Source organism: Oenanthe melanoleuca, chromosome 13 (genome assembly GCF_029582105.1).
Source record: "Oenanthe melanoleuca isolate GR-GAL-2019-014 chromosome 13, OMel1.0, whole genome shotgun sequence".
NCBI lineage: Eukaryota > Metazoa > Chordata > Aves > Passeriformes > Muscicapidae > Oenanthe > Oenanthe melanoleuca.
Window position 1 is genome coordinate 17768414 of NC_079347.1, and position 17503 is coordinate 17785916.

At 37.6% G+C, this 17503-nt stretch overlaps 1 protein-coding gene across 3 annotated transcripts in view; it reads left to right on the forward strand.

Moving 5' to 3' along the window:
• Positions 1-17503, forward strand: part of GABRB2 (gamma-aminobutyric acid type A receptor subunit beta2) — a 145970-nt gene that overhangs the window by 74607 nt on the left and 53860 nt on the right. For all 3 annotated transcript variants that reach the window (XM_056502532.1, XM_056502534.1, XM_056502533.1), the window contains one exon: positions 4334-4416. In XM_056502532.1, the coding sequence (XP_056358507.1) occupies positions 4334-4416 (83 nt within the window). The remainder of the gene's footprint in view (positions 1-4333; positions 4417-17503) is intronic.

The window sequence follows — 17503 nt, forward strand, 5'->3', positions numbered from 1 at the left end:
CAAATATACTTAGTGCTTTCAGAGAGCACCATACTGTCTAAGGATTGCACACTACAGAAGCCAGGGGAAAATTTCTACATGTCATTTGATAACAAGTTCCAAATGGAATAAGAAAAATGAGCTGTTGGCACTTAGGTTGGAATACTCAGGAAATGTTGAGGAGTAGTGTTAGAAGAGAGTATATTACAGATTCTGGGTAGCATGTGTATATTGTTTAATCTCAAGTAGAGACATCACCATCGATAAAACAGCTGTTCTTTTTTTCCCCATAATACTACACTGAGACTCTATATGCTGTTTACAGTTGGAAGCTTATAGCTGATTTATAGTTGAAAAATTCAGTAGCTGGATTCTTAGATTTAATGTTGAATTTCTAGCAATGCCACTATTAGAGTTTCCCTACAGCCATCTCTTTAACTATGATCACTCAAGGGAAGCTTTTCTTTTCTGTGAATAAGCAGAAGGAGGAGAAATTCTGTGAACTCTCTAATTAGCAATACATTTATTTTATTTAAAAGTAGATCTGTTAGTATGTCTGTCAACCCTGACATATGTTTAAATCCAGTGTTACCATCCAGGAGAGAGATTTATCCCACTGATGTTTTGTTCCCAGAATTTCCAGGTATTTAAAATTGGTTCTGCTGGCTGCTGCTCTCACAGGTATTTCCAGCTGTCATGCAGGAAGCCTTTTTCCAAGAAGCAAAGGTGAACAGTGGGTTTAGCTGCAGAACATTATTTCAGTAACTGATTTAGAGTTCCTGACTACCAGTCACCACATACAGAAAATTCTTATAAAGTCGTTGATGAAGAGATTCAGTCTGTTGTCCCTGTGAGCTCTTTGAATTGCTCCTGATGCTGTTAATGGGGAGTCAGTCAGCTTACAGATACACAAGTCTGAAGCAGAATTTCACTCTGCTTTCAACAGGACATATGTGCATACATTTAGAGAAAGAATTAGATTTCATACTTTCCTGGGCTTCAGCTCCTTTTTTGACTCCAAGGATCATGAGCTGTTAGAGCTAGAACAGCACATGGTGGTGTCACAGAGTTCTTGTACTACCACTCTGCTCAGCAGAGCTATCTGAAACTGTCACCCTCTTGCTCATCATTTCTGTGCATCTGTAAACCTGTAATTACAGGTCAGGGCTGTGTCCTTCCAGGGCAGAGACAAGTTTCTCTTACAGCTTATTCTCCACAGCTTTGCAAACCCTGTGTATCTCCTAGAGGAAATTGGATTCTGTCTCCACATGTCATTAGTGTTGCTTTCCTGTCTTCCAGTGCTGTTTTGTCTTCACTAGTGACATCAGAACTGTTTAAGTTGCTATTTTGAATTTCAAATCCCACTTGAAATTGTTAGAAAAGCAAAATCTGTTCCATGCATAAAACTGAAAAATAAAACCTACTAGCACTTCTGGGCAAGTATTATAATATGGGGGGTATTCTGTTTAGCCTCACTTCAGGTTTGGAAGTGTTCAAAAAAATTTCTTTATGGCCTTAACATTTGGCTTCTGAAAGAAGTAGTGCAAACTTCCAGGTCTTATTTGAATCACAAACCCTCCAAAGATTTGGAGGTGAGCAGATTTTCAGCTTCCTCAGAGTTTATCTGAATTATTTGAGTTGCTGACAGCAAACTTTCCCTGCAAGTCAGTTGTGGTGCAGATTTTTTGCAGTGTTGCTGTGCTTAACACATGAAGTTTTCTCTAGGCCTACTTCACAATACTTTTATTTAGTCAGTTTAGTGGTGCTTCAAGGTTTGAGTGTTTTTTTTTTTTTTGCTACATTCAAAATATAGTTCATAAAAGAGGAGGATGAAAACTCATTTTCATTGTTAGGAATCATAAAATATCACAAGGTTTCTCTTTCTGTAGCAACAGATGAAAAAATAAGTGTATGAGAGAGACAAATCTGTGATGTGTTTCATTTCATGTGGTGTTTCTCTGAGTCCTGTTATTGTGTATCATCCCTAATGACTGCAGTGCCTTGAGTCACATTGTTGATTTTTTAAAAGCTTTCACTTTTTCATTCTTTGTTCTCAAGGTTACATTATGCAAAACACAATGTTATATTTTTTGTACTAGTACAGGCTGTATAAAAATATTTTTAATCCTGCTGTGAAAATTGAAACAGCTCTGCTCTGGGGGAGAGGCTTTGGGGCTGTTTCAAGTGTTCCCAGCTTCTAAACTGAACTGCTGTTTCTTCTTCTGTCTGAAAAGGTGTGGGTCATGTCTCTTGCCTTTAAAAGTAAAGGTGGTAAAACTTGCACTCTCTTGCTTTGGTAATTTGATTTAGCTAATCACCATGAATTGCAAACCACTAAGAATTATCCAAAGGTAGTTTTGCTGTTTAAATAATTATGAAGATGAAAGAGAACTTTTTCTACTTTACTATAAAGGTGAGAAGCCAGGCTAAAAACATGAGGGAGGTACGAGGAGAGGAAAGGACAGACTTCTGATTTTATTTCAATGGGTTTGCATTATGGATAAGAAGGAACAAGCAAGTTGAATTAAATGCATTATTCAAAACTTCTGCTTTGACTTGATTAAATCCCTGCTCTACCAATCATTTTCCTTACCATGCCACTTTTTTCTCTTTACTTTCTGGTGAGGTGGGGCATTATGTCTTTCAATGTTTTGCTAATGTTCTCCACAGAGCTTTTATCCCAGCTGTCTGTGGCCTTTGGCCCCTCTTGGGTTTTTTTTGCACCAAAAATCCTGTGGAAATGTGTGAGAATTGTGAGTTCTTCACTCCATCAGTGTGAAGACACTTTGCTGAGGGTACCACGGTCTGGGGGTTGTCTCTGTGTGGAACCCTTGGATCTGGGAGACTCTGGTAGGAAGTATTTAGTGCAGAGAAAGCTGTGAGAAAAGTTAGAAGTCAACCAGGTTAGCTTTCAGCATAATCCTTTGTGCATTTAAACCTTGACTGTATATCTGTGCTCTGTCTTTTCCTCTGTGAACTACTGAAACTTTGTAAAGTTCCTGACTATAATATACAGGTAAGTATGGAAATACTGGGGAAATCAAAATAACAAACGTTCCACAAAAACCCCAAACATAAACCAACAAAAAACATGAGCTGTAATTTTTTTCTGGTCTCACTATTCCTTTCTTGAAATTTGCCCCAAAGTAATCAGTTGTACATTGCTCCTGGAACAGGACAATTTCATTGATTTTTTTTTCTTTAAATTTAAAAATAAGGAAACAAGTGTGGACTCTCAAGAGGTTTTTTTACCAATATTTGCTGCTGCTTGCTCCATTTGCATTTGCTATCAACACACATGTATTCCTCAGCAGTCTGATTTTGTTAAAAGCTGAAAGGCTTTCACTGGGAGGCACAAAAGGAGTCTTTTCCTCCATGCTTTTGTTCCAGTCCTAAAAGCTTTCCTGTGAAGCATCTCCAGTAACACACACTGATTAAAAACATAATTTTCAAAGCAATTCTGTAGTACTCCTGTGTGGAATGAAAAGGACTTGATGCCAAAAGATGTTCATTTTCTCAAAGAGACCTGTAAGACAGGAGAATAAGCATACTTATGGAGATGCTTAGGTGCCTTGCAGAAATAGTTGCTACAGTCCATTTTGAGTGAATTTTGACCAGGAACTGTAATTTTCTGCAGCTAATGAACACTTTTTAGGTATTCAAGGAGAAGGAATAAGATCAAATGACAGAGTTCTCTGAAGTCTTTTTATCAGAACAAAGAATGTACAATAAGTTTTTTGAACTGTTATTGAACATTCTGAATATCTACTGTGAAAGGCCAGTAGTAAACCTCATACATGAGACAGGATTTTGGGAAGAAAACTGTTGGTCACCCAGTCTCTCATTAATACCTTGGAAATACATGGATCCTGTAATATCTTGGTGTTTGCATGTGCTGTAGGCACTCCATCTACTCCATCTTGGGTCCCATTGTGGAGATCATCATCTTAGATTTTGCAATTTGAGCTAATTGGTTTGGTCAGCCTCCCAAATTGAAGAAAGCTTGTACAAATGGCTGCTGCCCAGTGCTCTCATTTTTTAATGTTGTGGAAGCAGGCTCCCCATGTGCTTTGGCCAGTCAGCTGTGCTTAACACACAGCAGAAAATACTTGTGTTGAGGGGAAGCTGTGCATGACCAGCAGGCTGGGACAACCCCCCTGGGACTGCATTAGCTACAAGCCAGCAGCAGACATGGTATCCAGGCTAAACCAGGCAGAGCATCACTTATGTAGAAATACAGTTTCTTCTGGCAGAGCATCACTTATGTAGAAATACAGTTTCTTCTTTCAACAAAGTGTGATCAAGGAAAGATTGGAACAAGGCACGGTAGCAATGTCTTCTCTTTCCTTCCCAGAATTACAACAACAGCTGCTTGCATGATGGACCTGAGGAGATATCCACTGGATGAGCAGAACTGCACACTGGAGATTGAAAGCTGTAAGTACTTCTGCAAATCCTACTTATTGTGTGGTCAACTGCTTTAGGGTTTTTATTTCTGTCGGGTTCTGTTTTTTTGTTTTTTTTTTGCTTTTTTTTAACATGCTACTAACCCAGTTGTCTTTCTGTCTGATGATCCTCATAAACACATGCAAAAAAAATAGCTTTCAAAGTGGATTAGTAATTTGTGGCACAAGGATTAGCAAAAATTATTCTGTGTTTTGGTGGACAGTTTACAGCTTTAAAAGTCTCATTCAAGTGCCTTGCTGGAGTTCATGTGAGGAGCACAAGGATTATTACCAGTTCTTTATCCTCCTTTACTGCTGAACTGTGTGGCAGCTTCTTTCCATTTATAAGTGGAGGCAAGAGGTTAGAATTGTTCTCAGATAGGTGCTTTGTGGATTTTTTTCGTAACCACTGTGCTGTAGTTAAACTTTCAATGTATGTAAACAATTGTTTATATATACTGATTTAATGACTTGGTGTCTTGAATTTTTTATGTAGATAAACCTTGTGAAGTAAAACCTCTCTTCTCTGTAAAAGATTCAAGATCACTCTTATAATGACAATATTGCAAGCATGTTATTTAACACTCTAATTAAGATTATATCAGAACTTTCAGGATAAATGTCACATTTTAATATACAGTACACAAGTATATTTATTTTTAAAATGAGTTCTGTATTATGAAATATGTGAGATTTCTGTGTTGAATTTGTACTACTGTCTGGTAAGAACTTGATACAGCTGAACTTCTGTTTGAGAAAGCATTTAAGAATATGCTTTACATTTCTGTCCAAATTTCGTTTTACAGGAATTTACAGATATGCTAAAATTCTTGTGACACTGTTGCCTGAAATAATTTCTATGCATAAGTAAGCAGAGTGGGACTATCATTAAAATTCTGTGTACTGATATTCACAAGCAGCAAATGCAGTGAAGGACTTTGCACTGAGTGGATAAAATCTGGTTTGTTTGGGGTTTTGGTTTTTTTTGTAGTTCAGTGTCGAATTTCCATTGATAGCATTTGATTCAGACTCTTATACCTGCAGCCAGCTATTATACAACCAGTATATAGGTAGTATATATATGCTGATTATAATGTGTGAGAAAACTATTGCCATAATTCAGACTTAAAGATATTTTCATTGAGAATTTTTTTGCTATGACAATGTCTTTTAATTGTTCTTGTAGCAAGGACCTCGTATTTTTCTGTTTTCCAATTTTGTGTGTAAGGTGGGAAGCTGGAGAGTCAGAGGAAATCCTTTCTTTCTGTTTGCAGCATTGTTTAAATGGCCAACAAGGTCTTGCCATCTCTCTGCATTGCTGAGATGACTAAATCTTATTGGGATTCACAAACTAGATATCCCTCCTCTCATCCTTCCACAGCACGCCTGGAAAATATTTGCAGGAAATACCTGTCATGTCAGTGCTTAGGCAAAGCAGAAAATTAAGCTATGTGTCCACTTTTCAATGAGAGCACTTGTTCTCATTCAGACATAACATGTGGTACTTCTTTTATCTGATTTATAGTAGAGGTTTGATGCAGATCACATATCTTCAAAGAAACAGCAGAGGTAATTTGTGGATTTGTAAGCTCTGTTGCAGTATCACAAAGGTAAAAGGGATTTAAATCAGGATACTACATATAGCCTGCCTATTTCATTGCAATAACAAAGTCCATTAAAGAATGGGGATAAGGTAACACTTCAACTGTGTTTTGAAGCACTGTCACCCTGCTTTAGAAAATGTGTGGTCTTCATAAACAGCCTGATGAAAACCTGCCTGTGTACTCTTCATGAGTCACTTAAAACAAAAGTGCTGGTAGGTAGATGGCAGGGGGAATGAGATTGAGAGTGACTTTCCAGGTCATTCAGTGCAGATGCTGAAGTCATAATCAGTTCTCAAAAGTGGTTAAGCTGCATGATTGAAGAAGGTTGGTTTCCTGCCCTACTGATGCTGTTGGATGCCTGTTTCACCACTGCTTTCTTGTAGTGGGTAGATATTCTATAAATTGTGCTCCAAGTGGTTTCATGCCTATGAGGGCATGAAATTAGTACTCACTGCTTGGGCCTACAATATTTTTTTTAATGCAGTGTGTTCTCTGGCCCTCCTGGAACCTTCATAACACATTCAATGAAAACACTTGTAGTTTTCTCATAGACTTAATTTCATTAAACTGAATATTGCAGTCTTTTTTTAGCTTTTTCATGCAGGAGTATGTTAAGAGAAATGCAGAACTGGATTAGTTCTTCACTAGGAATAACTAGTGCCTTCAACAGTGTCCCAGATGAAAATCTGTATTACACTATGGCATTAATCCTGCCGTTCTTCACAACTGCATATCACAGGTGAGAGTCTTTTCTGGAACAGTACAGCAAGGTCTTTCCCTTCCTTACTCATTTTCCAGCAGTGGGTTCTTTCTAGCTTTTTGAAGAATTTTTTTGTACAGTGCTAAGAGCACATGACTTGGTATTTCATAACACTGTTTACATAAATCAGTGTTCTTAATATTGCTACAGTCCTCAAGGTTACACTCCTCAGTTCTTTTTATATTTGTTCTGATCATCCTTGGTCCTAGCAATGCTGATTTTGTTTCATTAGAAATTTCATCAACACACAAATACTAAAGAATATTGATGTCAAGAAGGAAGAGCTTTCCTAACAGTCATTCTCTGTATTGAGCACAACCTTTTAGTGCAGTACAATTACCTACATTCCTTTTACATATCTTTACTAATTGTCTTAGTCTTATACCAAACACTTCTACGAAATCCAGTTCAGCTATACATTGTTTAAAAAAGGAGTTATTGTCAAGTCAGGTCATTGAGTTGTAATGAGAGATTTTTATCCTGTTTCAATACATGTTAATGTCTCTAAAGTCCTTCCATTCTTCTGCTTCCTTTCTTCCTTTCCTCCCCTCATTCTCTTACTGATTCCAGAGTTGAATGCCTTCTTAACTCCCTGGGCTACATTTTTTCCTCATGTCATAGTGTTTACTGAAATTTGTGGCCAATATCAAGGTTTTGTTAACCTAGATTTGCAAAAATATAGGTTAATTTGCAAATTAGAAATTCTTGTGCAGAAGAGTTGTATATGAAATATAAAACATGATATAGAGGGAATGATGCCATCTATTAAGATACAAGAGACAGCATTTTCAGTCAGGTTTCAGTCTAGGGCAGTCTTAGTGAGAATGCTGAAAGTGTAAGAGAGGACTGTTCCCTACAAGTTTAAGAACTATTGGTTTTGAGAAATGAAATCCTGGGTTTTTTCCATGTATAGCTAGTTGTACTCTGAGGTCCTTTAATAACAGAAGTTTGTTGAATATTCAGTTTTGCTAAGATGCTTTAAACCCGTGGGTCATGTCCAAGGGGTCTACTTGGAAGTGTTCTACTTCTCCCTTTCTTTTGTTATTCTCCAGCATACTAAACAGCAGGGCTATAGTACCAGAGGGAAACTAATTTTCCTACATATTAATTTTTAAATAATTCATTTTTTCCCAACTTGCAGGCAACAGAGAGTTTTGGGTTTTTTAGTTGAATATTTACTTGACTCAGTAAATACCTGTCTGTTCTGCACTCTACCTCTGCCACTGCAGTTTGTATTGCTGACTTTCTGATGATTCTTGAGAGTGATTATTTCTCTGCTCTTTCCTGCCTCTCAGGAATTGTAACTGTTGAAGTGAATGTCTCAGCTTATCATCCAAAAGACTGGTGAGAGCTCAAAGGCAATAAGAAGTACAAGGCAATTTAATGATTATTTGATATTCCTATAAACTAATAAAATATCATATTGCCCATCGTCAGCCTAATAGAAGGTATTGTGATTATTTTGAATATTTTTCAATGCAATTATTCAAGATTCATCTGGTACATCTGGACCTTTGTCCATTTCAATCATGTGGTGCCACATAAAGACAAAAATTTGCTACAATTCCTTCTTATCCTGCTTCATAATGAGTTAGGCCTGGTATATTTATGTTATACAGAGGTAAAATTCAGTATCTGCTTTGTGAAAGTCGATTTTTGGTTTGGGGTTCTTTTTTTTCCATTTCTTTGCTGCTGTGGAACAAACAAGAATGCACTGAGTTTCTCCTCAGAAGCACCTTCCATAGTGTATTAACAATGTGGCATTAAAGAAGCAGATCAAAGCTCCCCATGCTGCTATACTGACCTGGGAAAAGCACACTCAGGCAGGCAGGGGAGAATGCTTTGCTAATGAATGAGAAATAACTGTTTTCAGGACATTTCATTTATGTAAAAGCCTGGGATGTTTGGAGCAGAAATCATCAGATTTTTTTTTCTACTTCATGACAATACCAAAGAGAAGCACACTAGGTTAAAAATTTCTGTTCAGTAAGAGAATCTGGAAAAAGCCAGAAACAGAGTGAAAAGAATCCCCTTCCTCCCTGTGGCAGTGGAGCCCAGTACCAAACACTTCCTAATCAGATCAGCTGTGGAAGCTCATCAACAAGAGAAAGAGAAGTCATCTTTGTGTGCTCAAGGTGACTTTATGAGCACTTTTAAGTTGCTGCAAAGAAATGAAAGCAGCCTTTTGCTGAAGCTTTGAGTACTCTGCAGATGGCTGCTCTGGCTATCGATCAAAGCTGTAATCAGGTCACACAGGACAAATGGTGGCACTCCAGGAGCTGACCAGGCAGGGCTTTTCTGGGTTAGAGGCCAGCGTGTTTGGTGCCAGGCAAGAAACTGCTCCCCAGCCCTGGGATGTTCAGCACAGCAGGATGCCATGGCAACACGTGGCTTTCACCAATGGCACACTGAGTGGAAAGCTGAACAAATGACTCTTGGGCCCCTGACAGCTTGCATTTTACAAGTTGTTAATTTTTTCCCTTCCTTTTATCAAACTTAATGTATATTCCATCCCCCTTGTCTCTTCAGATGAGTCTGTTTTGCATCATGGCCCTTGCAGAGAGGATATTCCTCTGTCAGTAGGAGGTGGTCTTATCTAAGTCCACCTTTTTTTCATCTTGTCCATCATCTCTATATTCAGATTTCCTAATTTGGATTCTGTGCCAATTCAACCTGTACAGTTCTGTGTGTGGAAGAGAGACATGTTGGTTGCTTAGCAAGCAGTGATGAGTTCCACCTCTGTCCATTCCAGTGTGGCTTCCTTGGGACAGGTACTTAGTTCTTTAGCTGTCCTTAGAAACTTCATCTCAAACATGTAGAGAAAAGGTATCATTTCAGTGGCATAATGCACACTGAAAATGAACAGGAAATCCTTGACTCCTCTTCAGTGTGGAGATAGGGTGATTCAGGAAGAGCTAAAATAATCCCTAGATGACTCTTCTGTGCAGTCTGAAGAGGGGAAGGAAATTTAGAGTCACCATCAGTGCATATGATCAGGGTGGGCTGTGTACCAGGGAACCAATGTTTGTAAGGTTTTAATGGCACACACCCCCACACTCACCTGGTTGGGCTTTCAGACTGGAGCTCAAATAACACCTGAGGTAGGCAAGAGGGAAGTATTTTCCTTTTTTCATTATATCTCAGTACATCTTTGCAGCATTCTCTGCATCCTGAGAGTTCTCGTAGCACAAACAAGGTGATGCAGTGTTTGCAAATAAAGAAAGAATTGTACAGGAGCTCTGCAACAAACTCCTAATGCTTTCAAGTTACCAGCAGTTAAATCTGTAAAGGAATGCAGTATACAAATATCTAGTCTGTGCCTATTAGCCCCAGACCATACCTTTTTATAAATTAATCTGCTGTTGAATATGGAGAACATCTGTAATTAAAAGGAAAACCAAAATGTGAATGCTTTTAAAACTTTTCATACATTTTGTCTTTTACTCTTGTTCAAACTGAATATAAATTTTTTCTTGTTACAAATAACCCTGCATTTTATCAAGGGATTATTGGAAACAAAATGGGCCCTTCTCAGAAAGTCCATATTCAGAAAGTATCAAATGTATTTGCTAAGGTTTGGGAAAAGATTACATGTCCAGGAAGGCATCTCTTATGCAGTAAGATATTTTCCAAAATAAAAGAATATATTTCTAAGAAAAGCTCTGATAATCTTATATCCAATAAATTGTGGAAGGATGGAAAGCTGATAGGTTAGCACTTTACAATCCTGTTTTGAGAAGGTTTAACTTTTACATGGTAAATATTCACCTTTTTTTTTGTTTTGTTTTATTTTTTAGGATCTCATTCATAAAATGTTATACTTTAGGCGTTTTTTTTTTTTTCTGTAGGTCTGGTATACTTTTCAGATGCCTTGTAACTGCTGACTTCTTCAAGTAAATGATATGTGATATTGTTACATACCTTAGCAGGGTGGTAGTGTGTGATCAGACATTATGCTTTGTTTTCACTGTTTTCCTTGGGGGCCACATGTGATTAGGTCCTTCTTTTGAGAATTTTTTAGACCATTGAAAGAGGTCTAAGAGGTGGTACTGAAAGCTAACAGTGGCTTATTCTTCATGGTATCAGGTTACCTAAGCAGTCTGCTGTCTTTCAAAATGAAATGGCTTCTTCAACATAATACAGCTTTTATGAAATAGTAATATTTATTGGGTGCTGGAATCTTTGGATGTCAAGTCTCTTGCTTTAGAGGACAATGCAAACTGAGACTATCACACAGTGATCACATACCTGTGAAAAGAAGTGCAATATGTTCTATAGTCATTTCAGTTCTTAAGATAGAGGGGTTTTTCCCTATATATAAAACTACAATTGTCTTTTGTTCATCAATTGCATTAGAGAATGAATTCAATTTTTTTAGATGAGTTTTCAAAACATCTAGGGGCAGGAGGGCACTTGTTTGGGTCTGTGAGTCTGATCTGTATTTGCCCTTGGTCACTGATGGCAGCAACCTAAACAGTTAATGCCAGTGCTCAGCTAATGCTGTTCAGCTCATGCTGAATTACTTAAGTGGGGGAAGGATGAAAATGAATATTTGAGTGGACTCAGATGAAATTTGACTAGGTGTTTTGACCTGTTAACAAAACAACATGAAACAAAATGGAATCAGCTCTTACCCTATCTGGCAAAGTGTCCCTTGGTTCCCTATGGACAGTATTTGGACTGGGGTGAGATGTGGCAATGCTCATTAGGTTCCTTCTCCAAAAAGAATTCAATTTGCTGCTTGAGGAGCAAGCCAAGTGACCAGATTGGTGAGTGTGCTCTGTATTTGGGTCACTGATACTTGTCCATTTGTCCTCGGTTTCTAGAATAGGAATTGGAGATTCATCTCTCAAATATGAGCTTAACCCTCCTCAGTGGCTCTTGTTAAAGAAAAGAAATATTCTCCAGCAGGGTTGTAATTTTTTTGTTTGGGTGATAGAGTTTTGGTTTTTTCCAAAGTCCAAGTTTTCTTTACTTTTTCTTACTGATGCTCAAATGGAGAATATTACATCACTGGTCACTGAACAGGAAAGCAATTTCATTGGTTTTGTTACAGCAAGTAGAAGCCAGGGTGAATAACAAGATCATCTTTAGTTTTGATTATGACATTAGATTTGAGTTGAGGAAGCTTGACCTTTCAGTACACAAGCCTAGGAAATATTATTTTACTTTGGTGGAATAACAGAAGACATTGAATTAGAAGCAGCATTGGCAAAGTTAAAAATTAAAATCTTTTCATCCCTTGACCATACCTTGCTCATTATGAGAGCTTTGTGAAAAAAGTTAATTTTGTTTTCATTTGCTCATGTTATTTGGAACCCATATTTTGCAAAACCAAGCTACTTTCTCTTACTAGATGCATTCCCATTTTCTTATGTCATAAGTTTATATATTGAAGTCAAAGTTAGTATTGCTTATGACACTAGTCATTCATTTTAAAAGAAGTCAGTATTATATTATCCAACTTTTGGCAGTTCTAGGGGAGTTATTCTCTGGCTGATTATTCTGGTTTTTTTCCATCTGACACCACTGTAGTTGATGTGGGAAAATGCAACTGCAAATTTACTAAGATGTTGCATTGGTGTGCAGGTCTACACAGGGAAACTATTTAGTTTTAGAAAAGTTTGATACCCAGGCCACTTGAGTATCCAATGTTTTTTTGACATACTGTCCAAAATTATCTGGATAGAAATTCAAGATATCTTTTATGTATGAAATACTCTGACTCTTAAATAAACTTTCTCTTGATATACATTTCTTCTGAGCAAAAATGAAACATGAATAATAATGTTATTACTCTAAGTAGCCTGAATTCATGTGAATGAACATTTATAAAGGAAGGGATGTCTAAGTGATTGAGAGAAATAAAGATCATAGTCTTTATCATTTATGTTGTAGTTATAAAAGAGTTGGGTTTTGGTTTTGCCCTTTTTCTTATGAGATTATTAAGGTATGTTTTTTTAATGTTATTTTTACATGAGGAAAGAGAAGTCATTAGGTAGATTATTATGTACTTATATTTCAAGGTATACTTCAGGAATAATTCAGGATGAAAGAGACCTCAGGAGGTCCCTAGTCTAGCCTATTAAAAAAATGGTCACCTCTGTTACTAACTTAGACCATGTTACTAAGTGATTTGTCCAGTCTGGCCTAGAAAACCTCCAAGGATGAGATTGAAAAACCTCCCAAGACCACCTGTCCATAACAGTGAAGAAGCTTGATGGAAGTTTTCTGTCTGATTTATCCTGTCCTAGGATCCTACCTCTGTCTTACAGAATCAGGAGTAATATTTACCATTACTGATCTGAAATAGAACCTGAGTGCTGCATGACCTCCATTGTGAAAAAAGTTATAAGTCATGTAACAGAATGACAATACCATGAGAATGCTCTGAATAAATCAGTATGTTGTACAAGTAGCCTTGTAATTTAACAAAGTTAACAACATAGTTTTTCTTCCATGTATAGTCTGGTGTGGTAGAATCTGTTCCATGTCTCTTTGTTCAGTTACAAAGGTACTATTCTCATTATATAGATTGAAGTGTCTCTTTCACTGCTTCTTATGGTTTAAAAACTCTCAAAATAAGGGTTCTTTTCCCCTTGATAATGACCTCAGAATTTTCATTATGATGTTTGGCTCAGTAACATCTTTATTGTTATATGCATTTAAAAGGCAATTCTCTATATTCTATGACTGTACAACATACAAGCTGTCTTTTCTGGATATGGATATGGATATGGAGCAAGGTATAAATGGTCAGTTTAGCAGGAATGTATTAGAAATGCAGAGATTTGGATCTTGTGGTATGTGTTGCTTCTACTCCTCAGCTGCAGAACAATCTATTAATTCTCATGCAAGTACTGTCAATTACTGCATTACTTCTCATGCAAGCCTGTCTCATCTGGTGATTGATCTGTCACTGCAGCCAGAATTCAAGATGTTACCTGAGCCCAGCCAATGATCTCACTTAAAAACAGGGTAATATAACAGCAAAAAAGCAATGTGGGAGTCAGTATTTGGCTCTGTGTGGAAGAACACACCTTTCAACTCTGGCATGACGTGAGCTGGTTCTGTGCAACATTGGAAATAACACCTTGTTAACAGTGGGAGTCTGCATTGCATGGATGGAATCAACTCCTCTGCTGAATCCAGGCACTTTATTGATGTGTGGAAGTTATTATTTGAGTATTTGGTGGATTTTGCATAAACTTACCCAACAGTTTCCTGGTAAAACCACCACTTTTAGCCAGTTTTCTTAAACAGTTAATTCACAGTCATCATATATTAGAAGTGAATATTTGTCCATTACTAGACACAGCTTTATTCAAGGTAAACATACCTATTGTGGGCTGCTATGGGAGCAAGTTTCATAAAAGCACAGCAGGCACCTGAATCTGACTGTGTGGGAGCCCTTCACTGAAAATCAGGGAAATACAAGGAACCAACAGTTTGTTGGTGGAATAATTGTCCCTTCAACAGCTGACTTCTGGAAGAATGATCTGCACCAAAATGTTACACAGACAACCTGAGTGATACTGAAATGCTGGTAAGTTACATTTTTGCTTGTGAGTTATGATTTTATTCCTTTGGGAACTTTTTGTGTCTGGATGCTTGGAACCTGTTCCTGACACACAATCTGGGGAACATTCTGTAAAGGGACAAAGAGCACAACAGTAGATTTTTTTCATTTTACCTATGGTCCCTCTCTAATTTCTTTTCTTTGCAGACCAAAAATGAGTAATATAAAGAGTAATATTAGTGACTGCTATTCTGTTAGAATTATTATCATAGGGTATCATGCCAAGGAACTTCTCATTCTCCACATATAGCTAACAGGAATGTATAGATCAGATGTGCAGCAAAGTTCTGCAAGTGTAATGCCTTTCTGCTGTAAGCTGTTTATGTTGCTATAGCATAGGGAGGTAGTGGTATACTGTGCACATGTATTAGTTAGAGTACTGCTTTCCTTTCAGGGGTCAGTAACAACTTCCTTCAAGTCCTGCAAGTTCCACAGCATTATAGGTAAATGCATGACACTTATCTCCTGCAAAATCAACCTACTTCCTATCAAAGTTGTTGTCTTGCTGCCCATTTCCATTGGGAAAATGGTATTAAAGAACTGGTTTTTACATTTTGCTATGATGGCAGAAAAGCTGGCATCTCACTATGTCCAAAATTAGCATTTTACCCCATAGTATGCTATGTACAGCATAGCTGGTCTTTTTTCTCTTTTGCCCTTTTGATCTTTTTTCTCTCCCCTCCTCCCCCCCATTTCTCCCTCTTTTCTCCCCCTTTCCTCTTTCAATGACCCTTTATGTACTGCTGATATTACTGTAGAATTGATTGTATAGGTGTGGGAAACTTGTTTGCATTATATAAGTACAAGGTGCTTGCTAAATATGCTAACTTCTTTAAAAAATAAAATGGTGTTTTTAACTTTCATATCTGTGCATTTCATTATGAGTGTAATGGAATTTTGAGCACAGCAAAACATGGGAAGTATTTGAAATCTGCTGAGAGAAGGTTACTGTGAGGTCTAAATGACTATCAGCTAATTTTTCTATTTTTAATACAAAAATATGTATTTTAAAGTATACTTTAAAAAACCCCAGCTTTATTTTGGATGGGGATTCTTGAAAGTGATACATATATAAGTAGCATTTGTACTGTGCACATTCCTGTCAATTTGTGCTGCTGAGTGATCCTTTGTAACTGAACAGTGAGTTCCTAGTTCCACTTATTTACATATTCTAGCTCTTATTTGGCCTTGAATCTGTACTCAGGTACACTTTGTTCTATGGCTGGATGCCAAATTGATTTTGATTTTAAGGAATTTTTAAAAAGATATTTGATAAATTAGGTCAATATGCCTGTTACATGTGGCATGGCCGTAATTCGTCCAGATGTTAAATTGTAAAAGCAGTGATGTGATTATCATTTAAGGATGTTTTTCATAGTTGTAATGGCCACATATGAACAGGCATTGTAACCTGTTTTTGTACTTTGTATCTTAGAATGATTTGCTTTTACAAGGAGCTCTCTAGGCTGATTAAAACTGCACTTTTTTTCTGGGTATGAAATCTGCTGTTGGAAGATGAGGTTTTTTAGAAAGGGCTGGAGCATGTCTTTCCTGCTTGAGCATTAGCCAGCACCTCCCACCAGGTCAGGCTCCTCTGACTACTTCCTTGAGTTCTTTCTTCTTGCACTAGAAGAGAGTTATTGTGCATGAATACTGAGATGTTCATATGGCTGCTCTAGAGGTGAGTAGGATCTCAGGCTATACAGAAACAAATTTTGTGATTTTTCTTTCTCTTACAGGGAAAATACTGTGGTTTGGAATGCGGCATGTTTTCTTTAGACACAAGGCAATGTAGAGCAGCTGTTTGTTCTATGGGCGGGGGGGGGGTGGTTAAATTTTTTTGGCATTTCTGGGGCTTTTTAAGGTCGTTTTTACCTTCAGGGATTTGGATCATAATGGCAAATATTTTAGCCAGAAGACAGAAAACAGCTCACTAGGGAGACTCCAGCTGGGACTGACAATACAGCCGTGTGGGTTCCACGTGTTCCTAAGTCAACACATGAGACCTCTTGACCAGCCAAAAAATAACTCAGTCTGTAAAAAAGGAGGCAATACCTTGTATTAAGGGCAATTATAATTCTGCTATTACAAATATCTACCCAAATTTCCAAATTTTCTTATGCATAATGGTTATTCCAAGTGTCTGACCTTTGAAGAAGCTGAGCTCTCAGCTCTGTCATCCCTAGTGAGCTGTTCAGAATAGACTGCAAACTGCTTCCATAGGAAGGATGAATGGAAGCCGTAAATAATTATGAGAATGATGATTAGGCAAGCCTTTTAGTTAGATCTTCCCTTATCTAAATTGTTTTTCCAATCATGATAAAAATATCAAAGTATGCTATAAAAATATCTGAACAAAATATCGGAGTCTGTTGCATAGAGGAAGATAATTAGCAGATAGTGTGCATCTGTTCTTACAGATCCAGAGAAGGGCAGATGAGCTGATGTGGAGCTCTGTGTACTTCAACCTGGACTATTTTTAGCCCCTTGGTTGTCTTAGATTTTGTCCAGTGCATTGCAGCTGTGTGCAGAAGGCAGATCTATCAATAACTCAGTGTTATTTCCTATAGCATATGTGCTAAAGTTCTGGTTTTGTTTGTGATGGGAACAGCTGATGTCAATGTAGTTTTCTGGCCAATAAATCTAAAAGAGATTGAGTCCAAAGGGGTCCTGAAGTGTGTTGTACCTCTTTTGAGCTGAGTGCTGCTGGTCTCTCATAATACCTGGTACTGTTGACGTGTGGTGATACCCAGTCTTTAATAAATGGGTTTGTATTCCAGATTTTTGGGGACATGTCATCAGTGTATGGAGTTTTACCCATGGAAGCATTCTGCTGTCATCCATGTGACAGAGTGGCTAAAGGAGATTTTTACTGTTCAGACAAGAATTTGCACAGTCTTTTCTTGATGGCTACTCATAGATGTCAAAGGTGTGAGGTCAGTCTGCTCCAATTGCTTTCTGGACAAGGCAGGGTTTGATGCTTTGTGGTGTCTCAAGGACATCCTGCATCCTGTAGCTGTTTCCTAAATTTGGCATTGGTGCCTCAGTGTACACAGCATGCAGTCCTTCTTTACTGACATTCTCAGTCTATCAATATAGCAATTTTTGACCATACAGCATTACAATTAAGGGAAGA